The 17114-nt window shown below is 41.7% G+C and overlaps 2 protein-coding genes across 2 annotated transcripts; both read right to left on the bottom strand.

Annotated features, from left to right (window-relative positions):
• Window positions 1-472: 472 nt before the first annotated feature.
• LOC137918072 (kinesin-like protein KIF27) lies at window positions 473-9929 on the bottom strand. The gene is made up of 16 exons (XM_068760818.1): window positions 9632-9929; window positions 9241-9441; window positions 7756-8672; window positions 6773-6916; window positions 6481-6657; window positions 6125-6315; window positions 5785-5885; window positions 5544-5684; window positions 5053-5267; window positions 3225-3287; window positions 2917-3095; window positions 2150-2333; window positions 1793-2026; window positions 1116-1314; window positions 945-993; window positions 473-662 (listed from the first exon to the last, which is right to left on the bottom strand). Exons 1-16 carry the CDS (start codon window positions 9927-9929, stop codon window positions 473-475), a joined length of 3483 nt encoding a protein of 1160 aa, XP_068616919.1.
• An 854-nt stretch (window positions 9930-10783) lies between these two features.
• qng1 (Q-nucleotide N-glycosylase 1) lies at window positions 10784-16301 on the bottom strand. The gene is made up of 6 exons (XM_068738672.1): window positions 16101-16301; window positions 15089-15236; window positions 13430-13542; window positions 12695-12838; window positions 12047-12242; window positions 10784-11571 (listed from the first exon to the last, which is right to left on the bottom strand). The coding sequence occupies exons 1-6, from the start codon at window positions 16299-16301 to the stop codon at window positions 11342-11344; spliced, it is 1032 nt and encodes a 343-aa protein (XP_068594773.1). The 3' UTR covers window positions 10784-11341.
• Between the last annotated feature and the right edge of the window lie 813 nt (window positions 16302-17114).

The following is a 17114-nucleotide window of genomic DNA, read 5'->3' on the forward strand; positions in this document are numbered from 1 at the left end:
TATGTGAACTAAAGTGCAATCACATTTGTGAATGAATGGCTGAAGCGCAGCAACACAAGATGGACGCCGGCCAGACGTGCTGAATCACTGAAGCTGCTTTATTTTACTTGCACTGTTAAACAAAACTCCGTTTCCTCCTATTGCTCGCATATCTCTGCCTCCTAGTTCTCTCTGTTGCTGCTGTGCTCTCTCTCTTTCTCTCTCACACACTCACTCGCTCCAGCGCGACACGCCCCAGCTGGACACGTGCACACACACACATCCACACAGACACATCTCACAACATATGAATAAGGAAAAACATCGCAATAAAATAATGATAGGCGTTTGCTTTGGCCTGGGGAGTTCAGTTCACCATTCGTTGTAACGATATCTGGCGCCATCTAGCGTTCAGAATGGGTATAATGTCTAGACCCCGAATATAACACGACCCGACTTTTTCAGCTTAATTTCAATGCAAAAAAACATCGTGTTATATTCGGGCCAATACGGTACTAGTTACAATGCCATTTCTAGCCATCCTGAAAACCCAGGGCTTGGGTGTGTTTTGGCATTGCTCATTCCTCTGCAGGGGTGAAATAGCTGATGTTTCCCATAATGCCACTGCAAAATATACTCTTCTTGTGGAAGTGCCATCATAAAAATACATACACTTTTTAAGGAAGTAATCTATAATCTTATAACAGGAGAGAAGTGGCCTGAAAGTGTAGGAGCCACATCCGGCAAAAGAGCGATGAGCACAAAGGAATGAAATGAACTTTCTGATAATGCTGCATAGTGTACGTACACTTTGGCCTTATTTTTAACACACTTGTTGAGTGCTTGCCTCAGACAGTTCAATCGATTTGCAGGTAGTCGATTGAGCACCCCTTATGATAATAGGCCTTTTAGAGTCATCTAATTCTGATGATGAATTGGACTTCCATAGAAATCTAAAAAGGAGTTACTGCAGTCTGTCTTGGATATCCTGTTGTGCTTCTTCTGAACCATTCTCTACACACACACAAAAGAAGACAAAAGTAAATTAAATAGCCACATTAATTTCTGTACAAATTGTGGAAATGATGATAAATTCATTTTCAAACTTTTTCCTAAATCGATCTAAATTGTCTCACCTTTAATATTCTTCAGAAGTAGCTGGATGTTGTTCTGATGCTCTCGGTGCTGCTCGGTGAGCCTGCGGTCTGCATCCAGGGTCAGGCGCTGCATAGCCATCTTGAGCTCCTTCAGCATGACATCTTTCTCTCCAACTTGAAGCTCTAACTCTTCACAGCGCAAACGTACTTGCTTCTCAACCTCACGAAGATGAATGACCTGCAGAGTTTGATTGTGCACAGAAACACATTTTTTTAACCAAATAAATGCTAATGTATATATAGCCTGACCCATGTACCTTTGTTTGAACTTTCACATGTGGACAAAAATAAAGACTATTGAAAAATATGAAAGAGAAAAGAGTTAATCATCACCTAAACAGTATGACTAGTGAAAGAAAACCCCATGTGGAGAGAAATCAAGGAAGTTTATATATAGCATGTAGTCATAGCAGGAGAATTAAGGAGAGAAAGAGCAGACAGGGAAGAGGTAGAATTAAAGCATTACAGAAATAGTGAAGCTGAGATTGTGACTCACAGAAACACCTAAAGAGAGAAGCAAACAAAGGTAAACAATAGAAGAAAAGAAAAGGAGAATCAAACCTCCAGCTAGGGCACAAAAAGTCAAGGGCACAAATGAAAACAGACTAAAGGAATTGAATACAAATATCAAACATGAGTACTGATTTGTATCTCACCTTGTTAAAGTATCTAACCAGCATCTTTGAAGCATCAGATGTTGAGAGATTTTCTAACTTCCTGATCCTGATGACATCACGGTGGTGGGTGTGTTTAACCCTTTGTGATTGACATGAGGAATCATCGGTGATTGACAGCTTCTTTCGTTTGTCACGGATGGAGCAGTTTTTGAACTCGATAACTTCATCCAGGAATTTAATGTCTTCCTCCAGCTGGAGAATTAAATTCTCCTCCTGCATGAAGAACATACAGAAACCAAGAAGCACAAATGATGAACAATAAACTGCGTAATAAAATAAGGATGAATAAAAGGTCAGTGAATATTGCAACATTTACAGTGTTGATTTTGATCTGACCTCCGCAGTAAGCAATTTGATGTTCTTTAGCTGGGCGTCCAGAATGTCTCTCCTCTTTATAAGCACGTCTCTCCCTTCCTGCGGTCCCTTTGTGGGGACTCCTTCAGGCTGCTTTCCACTGCTGCTTCTCTGCAGCTGTGCCTCCAGAGATTCCAACAGCATTGACAAATGCAAAAGGTCCTGACTCAGAGCATGAAAAGTAATTGTGAAAAAAAGGTCCATATTCTGCAGGTTGTTCTCATTCATAAATGTCATTACTACCTTCAACAACTGGGAAAGGTTATTCAATCGGTGCAGTTTGGCTGTCCATGTGTGATGATTGGAAATTGGGTAATTCATAATTTTTTTAAGGATTCCATTGAAATTCTGTAGAAAGTTAGGCCTGCGGAGGCGAACCAGTGAGTAGATCCAGAAGACGATATGGATCAAGTCTATTTTAATTCCCAGTCATCAAGGTCGAGGTAAATCACGAAGAGCAAAGGGAGAATGAACTGGTTCGTGATATGGATCAAGGATTGACTTATTATGAATCCCACAATGGTAACACAAATAACTCCCCACCCTACTCTGCCAAACCAATCAGAGGCAGAAAAGGGCAGGTATAGCACCACCATACCAAGATTTGCAAATTTGCGGAGGGCAACTTCTCAGACTGCCCTTTATTTCATAAAAGTCTTTATTAATCTATTTCTGCAAAGTCACAATGACAACGTCGTGCAAACTCACACGGGTTCCCGATCGCATGTTTGTCGGTGCAGACAGTACACGGGCTGACCTGATTAGAATGGAGCTTCTTTATCTGCAGGTCGTTTATCTGTTGCAGATAGGCCTTCCTGTGAAGGCGCAGCTCTTCTCTCCTCTTAAGCTCCGCCTCCAGCACCTGGAGCTCTGCTCTCCTCTGGAGCACATGCTCCTCTTCCTCCTCCAACCAAGTAACTGCATGCAACTGCAGGGGGTACAAGGAGGTAAAGGTATAAAGAGGCTAAAAGGAGAGTGATTAGAGAAAGAAGTTTAAATATTTTAGGATGAGGATATGAGCAAAATAGAATTTGTGTGTCTTTGTTTATTTGTTTACCTTTTCCTTTGATGATTCCTGGAGTTTGTTTTGCAATACAACTGTGTCTGCTGCCCTTTGGTCCTATGGAGAAAAAAAAAAAAAAGTTTAATCTTTAATGATGTTAAGTGTCTGTTGCAAGATTTTGTTTTTTTCAAAAAAACTAGTTTCAAAATGGAAAAATAGAAACCATCAGTTAGCCCAATTTAAATACTAATACTATAATAGACCTGGTAAGGTCTATTCAGGGGTACTGGAAAGGAGGGTCCGCCGGATAGTCGAACCTCGGATTCAGGAGGAGCAATGTGGTTTTCGTCCTGGCCGTGGAACTGTGGACCAGCTCTACACCCTCGGCAGGGTCCTTGAGGGTGCATGGGAGTTTGCCCAACCAGTCCACATGTGTTTTGTGGATTTGGAGAAGGCATTCGACCGTGTCCCTCGGGGAGTCCTGTGGGGGGTGCTCCGGGAGTATGGGGTGTCGGACCCCCTCATACGGGGTGTCCGCTCCCTATATGACCGGTGCCAGAGCTTGGTCCGCATTGCTGGCAATGAGTCGGACATATTCCCAGTGCGGGTTGGACTCCGCCAGGGCTGCCCTTTGTCACCGATTCTGTTCGTAACTTTTATGGACAGAATTTCTAGGTGCAGCCGGGGCGTTGAGGGGGTTCGGTTTGGTGACCTCAGGATTGGATCGCTGCTGTTTGCAGACGATGTGATCCTGTTGGCTTCATCAGGCCGTGCCCTCCAGCTCTCACTGGATCGGTTCGCAGCCGCATGTGAAGCGGCCGGGATGAGAATCAGCACCTCCAAATCCGAGGCCATGGTTCTCAGTCGGAAAAGGGTGGAGTGCGCCCTCCAGGTCGGGGAGGAGATCCTGCCCCAAGTGGAGGAGTTCAAATACCTCGGGGTTTTGTTCACGAGTGAGGGAAGAATGGATCGAGAGATCGACAGACGGATCGGTGCAGCGTCTGCAGTGATGCGGACTCTGCACAGATCCGTCATGGTAAAGAGAGAGCTGAGTCGAAAGGCGGAAGCTCTCGATTTACCGGTCGATCTTTGTTCCGACCCTCACCTATGGTCACGAGCTTTGGGTAGTGACCGAAAGAACAAGATTGCGCGTACAAGCGGCTGAAATGAGCTTCCTCCGTAGGGTGGCTGGGCTCTCCCTTAGAGATAGGGTGAGAAGCTCAGTCATCCGGGAGGAGCTCGGAGTAGAGCCGCTGCTCCTCGGCGTTGAGAGGGGCCAGATGAGGTGGCTCGGACACCTATTTAGGATGCCTCCTGAACGCCTCCCTGGTGAGGTGTTCAGGGCACGTCCCACCGGGAGGAGACCACGGGGAAGACCCAGGACACGCTGGAGAGACTATGTCTCTCGGCTGGCCTGGGAACGCCTCGGGATCCCCCCGGAAGAGCTAGAGGAAGTGGCCGGGGAGAGGGAAGTCTGGGTTTCCCTGCTTAGGCTGCTGCCACCGCGACTCGGCCCCGGATAAGCGGAAGAAAATGGATGGATGGATGGATGGATACTATAATAAGGAAGGGAACTCAAAGACAAAACAAAGAGATATTAGCAGAAGTATGGTAATAGTTTTACTATTATTTTACAAAGTGCATGAACTATTGTATCTTCAATAACTTTCTATGCGATACCAGAAAAAGTCAACTACCACAGCGATCCTAAAATACAACACTAGGATTTTAGTTTCTTTTGGAATTTGACGCTTTTGTTCCATCAAATTTTTTTTAAGTTTATATCAATACAGCAGACATAATGGTTTACATAATATACATTCATCTCTTTTCCACTTATCTCAACAAAACATCTCAACAAAACATCTTAACAAAAACTAACCCCAGTGTTGTAAAGTTGTTGGTTCTTGTCGCTGTTCTCTCGCTGCTGCTCCATGCTGGCCTGGAGCTGAGCTCTCTGCTCTCTCATGTGCTGCAGGCTGCGGTGCACGTCTGCTTGGTCCTGCTGGCTCTCTATCGACAGTCTTTCCAACGCACCGGCTTCTCTGCCGTCAACGCTGGGCCTGATGTATCTGACCACCGCCTGGGTCTCCTTGTCTGCCAGACAAATATACACAGTTAGGGATTCAAACATTGCTAACAATAATGGTTAATAAATAGAGAAACGTTCAATGAAGAAATTATATCATGATTCACAAATTATTAGAAAAGAATTACAGCACTACTGTTACACTTGATAGGCTAATGTTGCCCAAATTCAGTCAGCGAGGAAATTATTTTTAACAAACTATTGGCTAATACAAAAGTCCTTGGTTTTACTGTGACAAAAAACCCCAACAAACTTGAATTTGTGTACTCCACATAAAATCTTACCAGTTTTAACAAGCTCTTTCATCAGTTCCTCCTTCATGCTTATATTGACTGACAGATCTCGGATCATCCTCTGAATAGCACGGTCTCCTGTTCTCGGTTTTTGCACGGTATCGGTTTCCTTGTTTCCTGGTTTCTTACAATCTGTGAAGAAAACTACTTCTTCAATATTTAAGGTAACGCTTTATAAAGTCACTGAAACGATTCAGCGTTCCAATATCAAAACCAAAGTACAAAGATTTACCCTTGGCTTGTTGAGACTGTTGAGCTAATGGACTTCCATTAGACGGTCCAGCTCCTTTCTCCGTGTTCTGCCCGTCAGGCCAAGTTCGGGTCAAAGAACGCCTGGAATAACATTGCCACATATATTTAGAATGAAAATTTCAGATTGTGCGTGAAACTAAAGTCACGTACTTTCTATATTTCTGAAGTACACACTACATCCGCAGTACGCATGTAAACAAGGAAGAATTAGAAGAAGAAAAAAACTGCATACACTCACATCTGATGCTTCAGCCGGGCATTACGAATGAGTGATCACATCGACACTTGTGTTTTTGTGGGATGCCGTGTCACCATTTTACCTTAATTCCGTTTTGCTAACAAAGGCATCCTCCTCCTCCTCCTTCCCTTGATTCCTGTCTGTAATCTCTGTCTGCTGCTCCAGGAAGGGACAGTAAACTTTACTCTTGTCATTAGCCAGCAGGAGATTACAGCGCACCTTAAAGGCTGCCATCATCCTGTCCATCGAACAGGAAGGAGGGCTGGTGTGGATCTGCAAACACATGTGAGCGAGTTTGCATATCAATATGTCAATATACTGTATACAGTAACGCTGTTTAGAGGTGATCACAACCAGTCACATGGAAATGACATTGAAAATGTGAAGCTAAATACACCCATAAATTCCATATACACAGCAATCACTAGAACGACCTACCCTTCTGGTTGACCCGTGTCTACAGCTAGGTCTGTCTAGAGGAACGCTGTGGGGTCTCTTGCCTGTGTTCCCAGGAGTCTCTGCTTTTATTGCTGCCCCTGGGGTAGCACCCCTAATTGTCAGGGGGTGGCTGGAAATATGACTGATGAGGATCTCTTGGTCTACCAGTTGTTCAGTCTGAAAACATTTGCAATGGATTACACGGCAGAAATTGGGCTGCATGTCCACACAGAGACACATTTAAACCACAAACGACAGACCAGCACTATCGCTGCAGGAGAAATACACTCACCAGTATACGGTTTCGGTCCACTTCCTCTTGTAAGTTCTGGAAATGTGTTTTTTTCTCTTGAAGCAGTGTCTCCGTGTCATGTTGGAGGTGTCTCAGTTCTGCATCCTTCTGCTCCAGTAGCTGTTCCTGCAAAGTGTGAGTTTCCTGAGAAACAAAGACAAAGAGTAGAAGGTGGGGTTCAGTACTTCTTGGTTACACTTCAGTTAAGGAGCATTTATTACATTAATATTAAAAGGCAACTATTTATTACCAGTTAACACCCTGGTGTTGTAATACATGTACATAAAAAGGTAATGCACAATATCAGTACTCATAAGGGGAAAATGAATAAAGAAAAAGTAATAGATCGCAATAAAGGAGAGGCTCCAGGTTTTAGGGATATTTAACATTTTGAAATATAAATGTCCATTTATTACATTAATTACTTGGCGGAATTTTAATAATCAAGAAGACACATTATGAATATGGGACTCTAGGGAGGCTATTCCTTTTTCATGGATAAAAGGAATAACGACATCATCAATTATCAGTTTACATGGTTGCCTTCTCTTAATTTAGGCTCCCTTCTCCCTACACTCAAAATTATTTATATGTCAAAAAAGAGACAAAGCAAACAATACACAAAGCTAAAAGTGTATTTGAGTCGTTGTTGTTTTTCCTTTGGCTTTTCTTTAATAACTCGTGATTGTATTTTTTTTTTTTTTTTAACAATAATCATAAAGTGGAAAAATATTGAGACGTCCTAAATAAATAAGGAGAATTACAACTGATTAAAACACAAAGTCTTGTTTGGCTGTTTCCTTGACTTGCCCTTCGTATCGGACATCACCATTGTCCGATTCAAGTGTCTATGATATTTATTCAGAACAGCAAACTACACCAGCTACATGGAGATGTCATTCCCTGCAATTGTCCTGTTCTGTCTGTCTCATATGGTTGACCAGACAGAACAGAGATTATCCGTTTTCATGTGCAACCATTACCTTGCATTTGCTGAGCTCTTCTTTGAGGGTTAATACGGTGGCATGATCGCGCCGGTCTCCATCATCCCCTGAACGGTTAGTCTCCTCAGCTCGGTGTGAGTGATTGGCAGCTGTCAGTGCCGCCTGCCAATCCTGCATTCGCTGTCTGAAGGAATGACTGGAAATGGGCCCAGGGACATCTGCCAGCAGCAGTGAGGCTTCCTGTGCCAAAAAGTAGTACTGTGATAGTCCGCCTTGTTCCACCTTCTGCTCTGGATCACGACTGGGCTGTTTGAAGTTGTGCTCCTCTTTAGGTTTTCCACCTGATCTCTCCCTTTCCATTGTTAGCTCTCTCTCCTTCTCGTCAGAGTCCCAGTTTGCGAGACATGGTTTGTTGTCTGCAGGAGTGGCTCTGTCCGTAGGATGGTTATGAATGTACCTCGCGCTGGATGCAAACTGCAGGACGCTCACGGTCTCAGTTAAACTCTGGTCAGCGGGGCTCACACATGCAATCATAAGTGTGTGAGCGCTTCCTCCCAATGAATCACGGAGCAGACGGGTAATCTTGGCATCCCGGTACGGTATGTACGCACGGCCGCGGTTCCGACGTGGGTCAGAGAGCGCGCGGATGACGTTGCCCAGCGCGAGCAGGCCGGTGTTGATATGAGAAGACTCTTTAAGTCGCACCCCGGTGTTTCCAGTTTTTCCAGCTCGCTCTAAGCCTGCCAAGTCAACCAGACAGAGTTTGGAGGAACGGGTTATCTTTAAGGAGTTGCTGGGGCAACGCTGGATAAGCTGAAGCGTGAGGATGGCGTGAGAGCGACTGGAGTGCTCGTTCATCCCAGTGGTGTCGGTGTGGCGCAGGGCATTGCCCATTTCTACAACACTGAGAAGCTCCTCTGTTGAGGCAACAACCATCTCTTTGGCCCCCATCACCACTGAAAAGAAAAAAACACAACAACAACACAACCACACAAACAAAAGTCTGTTACTTTGAGAGGTGAGAAGTGATTCAATCGAGTGGTTGTTGGAGCTTCCTGTGTTCAGGACGTTTATGAGTGATTCTAGAGAAACAAAAAACTCTCTTGGAAGATGAAATGCCTTCAAACGGTGAGATATTTGAGTTATGCATGCACGCTCACAATAATCTATAAAGATCACTGCCAAAACATAAATCCAGTTGCATCAGATTTAACCTTTCAGGATTACCTGGGTGAACAGGAATCTCCACCAACATAGCTGACTGTCGAGTCTCATTTCTAAATGAATAAATACTGATGATCTAATTCAACTACATTTCTGGAAGGTTTGTTGTAAAGAAATAGCGGCAAATTGGTTAACTTACAAAAATAATAATTGTGAAATAATTTTAAACTATTCTGTACATTTTTTTTTTTTTTTTAGAAAACTGTATGGACTCAATCCTAGCATTTGATCAATGGGAAAAACGCAAATTTTGTGGCATCTGCCTGTCAATCCAAAATACATTTTTTTTATTGAGGCTACCTGTGTTCCCCTTGTCGTCCTCTCTGATGTGCAGGTCTTTCTGAATGGTTTGCAGCTCCAGCAGATCTCGTAGATCCTCCATGTACAGCTCCAGATATGAAACCTGCACTTTAGCTTCCACACAGTCACCTTTTTCCCCTTTCTCCTTAAGCAATAGGAACACATCCTGGGCCACGTGATCAATGATTCCGCCGTCGTCATCTAGAGGAGAGTCATTAAATTAGATGTTAAAGATAACAGAGAATTTATCATCAGAGTGTAGCAATAACAGCAAAGTAGTATTGATTGGGAAAGCCTGGTTTGGCGACCCAAGCATTAACACAAGACCTGAAGCCTAAAACATGCACACGAAAATCAGGCTCAAAATAAATAAACACATTTTCTAACGTACCCAGATTATCCCCTCCCAGTGTGTAGGTCTTCCCTGACCCAGTTTGGCCATAACAGAAAACGGTGGCATTGTAGCCGTCGATCAGAAGCTTCACCAGGGGCTGCACGCAGGACTCGTAAACCTCCCCTTGTCCGGCTGTCCTATCAAAGGCATAGTCGAAGGAAAAGACTCGGTCCAGGTCCAGTCTCACCTGGGATGAGCCCGGAATCATCCGCACGCACACCTTGTGCTTGTGGATGATTTCTTTAGGTAACAACGGACGGATCCGGACCGCTACTTGGACACAGACCTCGCTCATGGCGCTGAATTGTCCGAATAAATGCAACGTTCTTTCCTTTTCCTCAGTTCTTTCTATCTTATTTTAAATGAAATAAACATGTTCCAGTTCTACATGTTACCGAAACAAGCGGGATGATATTGGTGATATGTATCTCTGTTCTCTTCGCTCCTTTGACTTAGCCGCGGCCGAATGTTTCGCAACTCTGTTGCCTTGGTAACCTCGGCCGCTGTGCCGCAACACTAAACTTCCTAGATGGGCGGGGCTTCGTTTCTTCTTCGCGTATTTTCTTCTTCTTCTATTGATTTCTACAGAACAGAGTTCAAAACAACAGAAGTGTTTTTTTTGTTTGTTTTTTTTTAAAGCAAAACAGGACTCTGTGGAGTACTGCAGAGTACTCTGTACTGTACGGACTGAAACAAAGAATAAATATAAAAAGTTCAATAAAAAATAAACGTAAAAAAAATCACGAAGTTTCGTATTCATTGTATCTCGTTTTATCTGATCTGTTACATTGGCACACATTTATTGGAACACTTATATTTTACATATAATTTTTTTATGCTGAATACTATTAACTTTTACAAAACATTCGATCCTATATGTAGACTCGAGCACCGTTTTCCCTTTCTGTATTTTACATTTCATAGAAACTCAAGGAATTACTTCGAACCCGATCATGCGACATGGCAGCCATATCCAATCAACCGATTGTTCTGTCTGCTCTTGCTTCAAAGTTACCATATCAATTCATTCTCAAATCTTCCACTAAGTATCTTGGCAAATAAAGTAATTTATCTGTGAATAACACATATTTTCCCCCCCCCCAAATCCATTTATATGGATCCACTCCAACATTTAATAGGATTCTTCATTCCACATGCCAATCTTTTCTACCAAGTTTCATCAATAGCCATCATGCAGTTGTAATTCTGCTCTCTGAAAAAGGGCAAACAAACATGACCTGGCCAGGAGGAAAGAAAGAAAACTGACGTGAAAGACAGTACAAACTCAAAAACAAATTCAGCTTTCCTTCATTAAATAAACAAACACTATCAAATCAAGAATGTCTCATCTTCAATTTGCTAATTTTACAAATTGCTGTATACACACATATATATATTGATGTGTCCTGTGTTGTAAATTAACAGAGTAAATGATCATTTGGTCTGGATTACAGCAAATCTTTGTGAGGATATGTACCACATGAACAATAAACAGGCCTGGAAGGGGCCAGTGATGCTGCTACCCACACAGACCAACAAGCTACATTAATGCTTAACAGTTGACACATATTTCAGTACAGCAGGACAGGATTTGCATATACAGTATATCTAAGACTGAGAAATGGTTGGCTTTTTCCCCAAAAGTACACGTGCCAAGAATCCACATTGAGATTTGCCACAAACTAGGTAATACTGTCGGACAGCTCATCAGTAGTAAATACAGCGTGTGCGGTGTATAGGAATGTGAGACATCTCTTTGTGGTGCTGCTTGGCATAAGGCCACAGGTAGAAGTCAATGATTGCCGAGTTGATGCTGCAGGTCTGTCCATCCCTCTCCCGTACCAGTTTGGAAAGATGATCTTTGATCAGTTCCACAGACCAAATCGAACAACCTCGGATCTCAACCTCCCTCCTGTCCCCAGAATTCAGCAGCTCACCTAGAGAAAGGGTAGACAAACACATGGTACACAGAATGTATTGTGTGCGTATATATATAAAATTATGTGTATAAATTAAATAACTCTTGGTATCTTCATACATCAATCATGAAACGTAAAAGTGATTCAAAGTTGATGTGTATTTTTTTAATTGATTTTCAAATCCTTAATTGGGGTTTTCAAGGTTAACATTTTATATTTTTTTTCTGACCTCATTCTAGATCAGACCCAGAAGTCAGACCCCTTTATGACTCTTGTGACAAGTTTGTTGCCAAACTCATATCTCATATACACGTCCATGTGTGTGGCACATTCAAAAATATATGATGGCTTCATCTTTATTTTCAAAAGTATTGCATACATGCTACTATATTAAGTACTATTTTGCGAATCAAAACACACATTCCAGTATTGAGTTTCAGTTATACATGTGTGTGTGATTAGGTAAACACATGCACACACAATTCTGTCTCACCATTCTTAAGCACTTGCATTAACGCATCAGAGTATCGCAGCGCTCCGAGGTAGACGAGAGCCTGTGGGATCCTGTAGTCTGCGAACATGGTGAGCGAGTCCATGTCGACGATGTCCGCCTCTCCTCTTACCTCCATGACGCCCCAGTAATCTGCCACCAGGATCTGAGCTCGCTTGAAGAATGAGACTCTCGTACCCTGAAAGAAGCAGCAGTTGTGCTGTACATTTATCTACTATGTTCTTTAGTTATGAGTTATTTTTTTATTACAAGACGGTTATTGCACAAAGATAGTATTTTGGTATGGAACACTATTTGTTTCTTAACTGTCTGCATATTAAGAGAGCACTGCCACACTGCCTTTGGCCAGAAGATGGAACCCTTGTGTCACAATGAATCTTTAGCAATTTATCTCATGTCAGATACACATCTTATATACTCATATCCTAAGATACTTGATGTATCGTCTTTTTTTCTTATCAACTTTTAAGTATTGGTACAAGTGCACAATCTAAGATAAAAACCTCAAAAGCCATCAATTTTCCAAAACAATTTTGCTAGGAAAATTATTTGGCAAACATGATCTTTTATCTAAAATGTGCACATACGAAATAGTCTTTAGTTTTTACACGAACCCTGTAGAAATCTAACCTGGTACGTAGCTTCATCCCTGTAGGAGGGGATTTTCTCCACGATTAGTTCCACCATCTTCCGAGCGTTGTTCCCGGCTTGGCTAATGAAACTCCGGAAGCTTCCTCCATGTTCCAGCAGAGTACGACCACCTTCTGTCAGAACCTTGTTAGGAAAATTTAATAGGCAATCTGTTCAAATTCAACTTCTTTGAGAGTTAGGGTTTAAAAGCTGTTTAATTTACATTTCAATTTGTCAAGAGAGCTTAAAATGCAGAACAAAAGTGCACGGATATATCATGAGATATTAATATGAAAATGAATACAGGGATGCAGTAAAAAATATACTAGTGACATAACTTGGAAGTAATGGCTGGAAATTCATGTATTATTTGCACAGCTGCCATACATAAATATGACAAATCACAATATCCTCAGACACTATGTACTGTGTATGCGTGTACTACTGCTCAGAGATCAGATGCTGTATGCATTCCGTCTCACCATATCTGCTTCTTTAAATGGGAAAGCACTGCTTTTATTTTGTTACATAGTACAGCGAGTACTGTGAAAGCTGAGTGGATCAGAAGTCAGCTTCTTATCATACATGTCAAAAATAACATGTTACATAGTTTTAAATGTAAAGTAATATACAATGCACTAACATTCAAATTGGAATACAAATGTAAATTAATTGAAGCAACGTCTAACTTATGACGACGGTTAAAAGACTTCAGCCACAGACATAGAAGAGTACCTGGTGGCGCTGCTGAAGCATAGGCATGGGCGTTTCATTGTCAGATCGAAGAACATGCACCAACTCCTCCATGCTCATCTGAGAAAAGTAGTTTGGATCAGTGATGGGTATGCCTGTGGACATTGATGAAACAAGTATCCATATTACTTTAATCATAGAAAAGACCCAAAAATACTCCCTTACTAATTTTTCTCTATTCAAATTTCCCCCCAAAATGAAAGCACAGAAGCAACACTTCATGTACTCCATGCAAAATGTACCACTCGAGATTCAGCAGTACTAATCATCGAGCGGTTTTCAAATCAAGCACTCTGATTTGTAAAGACAGAGCATAGATTTATTTACACAAATTCTTTTTTCAGAAATGGGGGGCTTCCTGCCCCTCCAGTGGTGCAATTTTTAAAGATTTTGTCAGCCTGTCGCGATCATGCCATGGGTTTTGTCAGCTGTCCTTGGGTACGAGTGTGTGCGTGAGTGGCTGTCTGTTTCAGTGTGGCCCTGTAATGCACTGGCAATACATCCGGGGTGTACCCCACCTTTCGCCCATAGTCAGCTGCAATAGGCTCCAGCAAGGTGGATATAGTTTGGACGATTCAGGTCATCTCGTCTATAAGAAAATTATATAGATATAGATATATATAATGAGTGTGTGTCAGAAATGTGTTGCGAAACCACCGTCAGGGAAAGTCCTCTGGCATCCTATGTAAAAATGATTAAACGCACACAAAATGAGTCAGGCAGACAAACGTTGACACTTTACCAATCCGGATCGAGAGATCTTGTCCGTCCTCTAGCGATCCTCATCCCTCTCAGGTCAATTTATTAACACCGTAAAGTAGGCGGTTCTCAGGTATTTGCATAGACCCCGACTCCCCCCACAACAAAGGGATTCCTCAAGACCCGCATGGGTCCACCATCTTTAAAAGACTCTACCATGTGACAATGAAAATTAAATAATTATCCTAACAACCACTGATTAATGATTTCCCAACTACTTACAAAGAAATATTAGAAATGCATATAAAGCAGTAGTGACAGGAAGCATAAAGTTCCAATGTGAATAAAATGCAACTATAGGAGGCTTTAAATATATATACACACACCGGTGTAAGTATATATACAATCTAGGTTTGATTGGTTGATAATGATCTATTTAGAGAAGCTACCTGTGCTATTCTGAGATGATCGGCCAGAGTGACCACACACTGAGCACTATTCCATGAGACATCATTGATTCATATCTGGAGATGATCACGCTTAGGAGTTATTCACAGGCACATGGAGAGCTATAATCAATTTCCGAGCAGTTCGTATTCAGGTGAATTACTGATTCGCAGTAATTGGTAACAGCAGTACACGAGAACAGCACACAGGAAAGAAGAAACATAAAAAAAAATATTAAATCTATATGCAGTACGCCCCCTCTTTAAAAAGATCAAGCTGATAGAAGCTGGGATGAAACACAGTTACAGCAGGATTCTCCCCCTGATATTTCTACCACCCAGTGTTTTAGTCAAGGCTGTGATGTTTGTGCGCAATCTGAATAAATGCAACATTAGACAACACATGTTATTTTTATCGAATAAAATACTTCAGACAGACTTTCATCTTAAACCGACAATAAACTCATCTCAAAATCCTTGATTTGGATGCTCTCACCTTCATCCATGGCCCTGGTGACAGCCGCACACAGGGTCATGTAGCCTGTATAGGTGGTCCCCTTGTAGGTCACCTCACACTGTTGCGTTTCTTTCACTGGCCAAAAAGAAAAGTTCATGGTGTCGACCACAAACACCCAGTTCAAGGCCTGCAATTTTGAAAAAACACAAATGATCTATGAAGCAGAATTAGCCTGGAAATCTGAGCGCTTCACCCAAATGCTTGAAATGGCACGAGCAAGCATGGAATTTCTATGTTAAAGATACACAGCCTCCATATTCAGCTCAGTGTTACACCATGGAATATGAAATGATGTACATGAATAATTGCTTCCTAAGGAAACACCTTGGTCACTCATGATCATCCAATAAAATGCAATGATCATATTTCCTGAAAACAAAATTTAGGGGTGGAAAATGTAAAAGGACGCATACCACAGTCTGAAAAACACTCCACGATTAAATCTCACGATTGTCAAAATTTACTTGGTAAAACAAAAAGTAGACAAACAGTATACCGGTAAGCAAAATTTACTTAAATTAAAAATACTCATAACCCAGAAGGGCTTCATGCAGTGTAATATTATTAGAACATAGTTTTAAGTAAAAAAAAAAAAGATTTCGAATATATGGAAGATAATTTTAAATTTGAGATTTCTCAATGTGGAGCTAATTCAGAAACTGGGTTGACAATCGTCCTGCATTATATCACTTGAGTACATCGTATGTATTCTAATGAAAAAAAATCTGCAAACTGATTAGGACTTGAATTAGCAGGCGCTCTTTAGAGCTATGCATAATTTTAAAATAGCTGAATACTGGAACATTTTAACCCACTGTAGGTTTCACATTCACTACCTTAAAAAATATATCGGTTTCATATGAAGAATAGAGACATTTAGAAAGCACAGGACAACACATCAAAACATAATTTACTTCTATTAGCAGACATGAATTCTATGCCTCTTTAATGTTACATTTGTTGTTGCTACTGAACAAAACTGCCAATAAACCACTCGGCTTCCCTGATCATCAGTTGGTGCTGGAGCCAAAGGATTTGCCTTCTTCCAGCCACTGACAGTCAGACCGTCGCTGTGTCTGAGGTTGTAGAGGATCTCTGCCACCCTCCGGACTCCCTCCTCTTCCACAAACACATCCCGGCTCCGCTCAGCGATGAACCGCCCAGACTCACGGGGAGACAGCGTTGGATCCATGATGAGAAGAAATAAGCCTGATGTGGACATTAGAGAAAGTCATTTTAAACATCTCCCTCCTTTATCATTTAGGTCACAAAGAAAGTACATATTTGAGATGCAAGGGACATAAACCAAGATCATATCATCTAATCCTGTCCACAGAACGTCGAGAGACAGCTTCGTATTGTAAATCTGCCCAAGGGTCCAGTGACTGTGTTGACTGATACACAAACAACACACAAACCAAAATTCATTGTGATACTTCCCATTTGTGTTGATTTGCAAAATTTAAATTCCATTTTGATGTAAAGAAAATAAATTAATACTCGAGGGATTTAGAAACACAACTCTTACTTTTTTGTTGGTGAAAATTAAGAAAACCCTTTTGTCTTTGAAAATAGTTAATAATTTTGTGATCTTTTTCAGTACACAAAGTTTGGTTATGTTTGACCGACTAAATGCTGATAATACCTGGCTGGCCATGTGTAAGGACCCAGATCAGGGTTGACATACATACATACATACACACATACCCACGTGCTGCGCCTCAGAAACGGGGCTAAACTATTATCGACGGTGTTGCAGGTAAATCTGTCGCCACTACTGAGCGTGCACAAAACTTATTAGCGATGCAAACATACATAAGTAGTAAATCTCTTATTTATTGGCAACTGACTATTATATTAGAACATAAACTAATGTTTAACTTGACTTACCAATGAATGCCAAAAAGGCAAAGTACAAGGCCTGGCTCAAACGTGCTAGGGTTTCCGCAAAGCTTTTGACCAATCAAAACCTACGTTCTGGACACGTGACAGGCTGATGAACGCT

Source organism: Brachionichthys hirsutus, chromosome 4, assembly GCF_040956055.1.
Source record: "Brachionichthys hirsutus isolate HB-005 chromosome 4, CSIRO-AGI_Bhir_v1, whole genome shotgun sequence".
Classification (NCBI taxonomy): domain Eukaryota; kingdom Metazoa; phylum Chordata; class Actinopteri; order Lophiiformes; family Brachionichthyidae; genus Brachionichthys; species Brachionichthys hirsutus.

Bases quoted from the DNA above. Each gene is read 5' to 3' on its own strand.
- LOC137918072 (XM_068760818.1), bottom strand. From the start codon at position 9,929: ATGAGCGAGGTCTGTGTCCAAGTAGCGGTCCGGATCCGTCCGTTGTTA. The intron at 6,316-6,480 runs GTAGGTCGTTCT...ATGTGTTTGCAG, and splicing joins GACACGGGTCAACCAGAAGG to ATCCACACCAGCCCTCCTTC. The intron at 2,334-2,916 runs GTGTACTGTCTG...TCATGCTCTGAG, and splicing joins CATTCTAATCAGGTCAGCCC to TCAGGACCTTTTGCATTTGT.
- qng1 (XM_068738672.1), bottom strand. From the start codon at position 16,301: ATGGATCCAACGCTGTCTCCCCGTGAGTCTGGGCGGTTCATCGCTGAG. The intron at 15,237-16,100 runs GTTTATTGGCAG...TCAAAATTGCAG, and splicing joins ATGATCAGGGAAGCCGAGTG to GCCTTGAACTGGGTGTTTGT. The intron at 11,572-12,046 runs GTGAGACAGAAT...CCCTTTCTCTAG, and splicing joins AATGCAAGTGCTTAAGAATG to GTGAGCTGCTGAATTCTGGG.